We start from the raw sequence: 3898 nt of genomic DNA on the forward strand, positions 1-3898 counted from the left end.
CGAATCTCACGGTAACCTGATTCCATTAGCGTTAGCACTCCCAAAACTGAACCAAACACTACCTGGGTGGTGGAGGTTCTTCTTATGTATGATGCAGAAATCTGCATAAATCGTTCTTGTCATTGGGATCTACTCCCAAATAAGAGCACCATATATACCATGGAGATATTTGGCCAAAGGACAAACAGAATGCACCATAGATTCGTCTGATCCCCTTGTTGGTTAACTCGTCTCTCTTGCTTTGTCTCTTCTTGGATCACCCGTGAAGAACTCCAATATGCTTTAGACAAAAATTCAATGTTGACTAGTTCCAAGGGTGCTCGGCCGGCCACCTAATAACATGCATCTCAGTCTCAGCCGTCCTTTTTGTTAACGATTATTTGGTCGGCTGAACACTTGAATAATTCAATGTCATTGGCTATTTGCTGGTCGTCTAGACACTCGGTTCACTAAAGAGAACCCTTGCCCAGCTCGAGCCGAGAAACTTGAATTTTCATCGGCAAAGCGGCCGCGGGATCGGTGGATCACACCACCCACAAATCAGTGTCAAACCAAGAGCTCCGGCGCCATGGCAGCACCAGCAGGGGCGGGGAGCACCAGCGCCGGCGGCACGCCGCCGATGATCCCACGCTACCCTCCTGGCGTTCCGGCGGTGGGTCTCGGCACGTTCTCCTACCCGTTCGTGGCGGACGACGTCAGGGCCTCCGTGCTCGCCGCGCTGGAGCTCGGCTACCGGCACCTGGACACCGCGGCGCTCTACGGCTCCGAGTCGGCCGTCGGCGAGGCCGTGGCCGAGGCGGTGCGCCGCGGGGTGGTGGCGTCCAGGGCGGAGGTGTTCGTGACGACCAAAGTGTGGTGCACGCAGTGCCACCCGCACCTCGTGCTCCCTACCCTCATGGAGAGCTTGCAGTAAGCTTCTCGAGCTCAGCCAAAATCTAGCACCGCGTGTGCATCTTCGTAAGGACACGATTAATGTTCCATACACTTTACAGGATTCTAGTTCAAAACTTGAACCTTGTTTCTATATATGGTGATAAAGTGCAGCCGTGAACCAAATAAACCTATAATACCATCGAAAGTGGGATGAAAATCGTCAGGATATATCCGGTACCATCCACTACCGGAATCCCTATGATTGCCGAGTGTCCGCAGATTCGCCGAGTGTAACCCATCAGACACTCGGCAAATACTAGGCATACGACACTTTGCGAACTAGGCTTTGTTGACATACAGTTTGCCGAGTGTACGTTCGTCTATACCGTGAGCGGTACTCAACAAACACTTTACCGAGAGTATTCTATATTGTGGCGACACTCAACAAACAGTTTGCCAAGTGTTTGTTGTCCTTTGCCGAGTGTTTGGCAAACAAGGCGATTTCAATAGTGGTCTCACATCGTTTTCTAAATTTGATCCACTCAAATTCGTATTTTTGGACAAATTTGAAATTGTTATGAAATATGATATGCCAAATTTGAAAACGGGCCGAAAACGTTTTAGGTGTTATGCGAATCATGTTCTACTTTTCCAGTTTTATTCAGAATATCCAGTTTTTGAAACGTATATACCATTTTTGGTCCACTAGAAGTCCACTCAACTATGGCAAGACGCAGTCTTAAAAAAATATATATATCTTTTTAATATGATCTTAGATGAAGATGATTTTTATATAAAAATTATAGTTTTCGATAAGGTCTGCAACTTTGTAGTTTGAGTTTTTTCATTTGAGATTATTATACGATGCTCAAAAAGTTACAGCAGTATATTAATCACATATAAGTGTTTGTCGTCTTAGAAAAAATCATATCTTTTCTATATGATGTCAAATAGAGATAATTTTTATATTAAAGTTGTAGTACTTGTTAATTGTTATACATTTGGTCATACACTTGTTAATTGTTACGCACTTGATCCTATGGATCGGTATTCTATATTGATTTTCCGTATACTCACCATGTTTGACATAATTATACTTGAATCAGTGTGTTTTCAAAATTCGTGGTATTATGTAAGTTTTGTGTTCGACTTTACTGCTTTCACTTTTATTTTTTATTCAAATGTAAAAGTAGAAAATGGTTGAGGGATTTTCCAAGACGGACTCCATTTTGTGCAGAAGCGCTTAGCCTTCTTCTAGGTATCGAACTAGTTCTTGCTCCGCACGTATGCACGCCTTGGATCACTCAGTGCTCGTCAGATCAGTCGTAATCTTTGTGGGACAGAGGTTTCTGCAAATAAGTCAATCTTCAACATTCCAAGGGGGAAAATGATGTTTAAAAGTAAAATACGTTATGCCAAAAAATAACACCACAAGCTAATAATACTATGCACCTTCAAATGTTAGTTATGTAACCAACTTATATTGCAGGAACCTTAAAATGGAATACGTTGATTTGTACCTTATTCATTGGCCCATGGCCATAAAACCTAGCAAGCCTCACTACCCACTGAAAAGGGAGGACATCGTGCCGATGGACCTGAGCGGTGTCTGGCAAGCAATGGAGGAATGCCATCGGCTTGGCCTTGCTAAAATGATTGGTGTCAGCAATTTCACCACAAAGAAGCTGCAGGAGCTCCTTGCTGTTGCGAAAATCCCACCAGCAGTAAATCAGGTTTGTGTGGATTGATTGGATCAACTTTCAACTAGATATGTATAGTCTTTGCTCGCAAAAAAAGATATGTATAGTCTCACCCATTGGCAGTATCGTCTTCCTTCACTCCTGTTATTACCTGTTGTTAATGTTCTGCCTCTGCAGGTTGAACTGAATCCATCTTGGCAGCAGAAAAAACTAATTGAGTTCTGCAGAGATAAGGGTATCCATGTGACTGCTTACTCTCCCCTAGGAGGCCAAACTGGACCAAGTTCAGTACTGCAGTCTGGAGTTTTGGAAGAGATTGCCAAGGCTAGAGGGAAGTCAGTGGCTCAGGTACTAGTGATTGCAGTCTCTAAATGCTTAAACTTGGTCTCAATTTATCTCTCACATGTGTTTTGACAGTTTTGAATAGTTGCTAGTAGCACGCATATGACTGACTTTGCATGCATTTTTTTTCTCTAGATTTCACTGAGGTGGATTTACGAGCAAGGCGTGAGCATGGTGGTGAAGAGCTTCAAACGGGAGAGGCTCGAGGAAAACACCATGATCTTCCACTGGGAGCTCAGCGACGAAGACCGGTTGAAGATTAGTCAGATGCTGCAGCAGAAAATGGCTACAGTGACAGGGCTCCTCTGCCCCGATGGAGTCTCCAGTGTGGATATCGCTGAGGTCGATGTTGTCGAGATGTAGTTGCATTGGCATCTCCATCTATTTGTTGTGCGCTAAGACTTTGGTGGCACGGTATTTGAAGATGTGTCGTCTTGTGAGCAATGTAGAGATGAATTTCTCTATGCTAGCTATACAAATCAACTCTTATATATTATCCTTCCAAAGAGAATATATCTGGCGATACTCTATCATTTCTTTTGTTCTGAAAAACGACAGGCACTAGATTTGGATTCTTGAAGAAAAATGGGAATGAAATGAAGTGCAACAGGTGAGATTCAGGGGGTAAAAGGAAAAAAACCCTTGTGCCCTGTTCATCCTTTGGCTTGTAGACTAGCTAGAAACCATGGGGGGACGCGAGGTCAGCTTGTGGGGTTGGACTGCAGACGGCCATAACTCTCGTGGACAGGGCTGGAGCTCGCAGGGCCAGGGACGGTCGGGCGCGCAGAGCTCGCGAGGCTTGGAGGTTGCGCTCGCGACAACGGGGGCGAGCTCACGTAGCCAAGGCGGGATCTCGCGCTCACGAGGATGGGCGAGCATGCCGGCTTGGGCCTTGTTTAGTTCCAAAATTTTTTAGCAAAATGTAAATAGTATCTTCGTTTGTATTTGACAAATATTGTCCAATCATGTCCTAATTAGGATCA

The 3898-nt window shown here is 44.7% G+C and overlaps 1 protein-coding gene across 1 annotated transcript; it reads left to right on the forward strand.

Annotated features, from left to right (window-relative positions):
• LOC8065839 (NAD(P)H-dependent 6'-deoxychalcone synthase) lies at window positions 569–3379 on the forward strand. Its single transcript, XM_002446513.2, has 4 exons — window positions 569–909; window positions 2363–2606; window positions 2751–2921; window positions 3051–3379. Exons 1-4 carry the CDS (start codon window positions 569–571, stop codon window positions 3276–3278), a joined length of 984 nt encoding a protein of 327 aa, XP_002446558.1. The 3' UTR covers window positions 3279–3379.

The sequence above is a fragment of the Sorghum bicolor genome, chromosome 6 (assembly GCF_000003195.3).
Source record: "Sorghum bicolor cultivar BTx623 chromosome 6, Sorghum_bicolor_NCBIv3, whole genome shotgun sequence".
NCBI lineage: Eukaryota > Viridiplantae > Streptophyta > Magnoliopsida > Poales > Poaceae > Sorghum > Sorghum bicolor.

Excerpts from the sequence above, each read along its gene's own strand:
- LOC8065839 (XM_002446513.2), top strand. The coding sequence starts at position 569 with ATGGCAGCACCAGCAGGGGCGGGGAGCACCAGCGCCGGCGGCACGCCG. Across the intron at positions 910-2,362 it reads ACCCTCATGGAGAGCTTGCA|GAACCTTAAAATGGAATACG; the intron begins GTAAGCTTCTCG and ends CTTATATTGCAG. Across the intron at positions 2,922-3,050 it reads GAGGGAAGTCAGTGGCTCAG|ATTTCACTGAGGTGGATTTA; the intron begins GTACTAGTGATT and ends TTTTTTCTCTAG.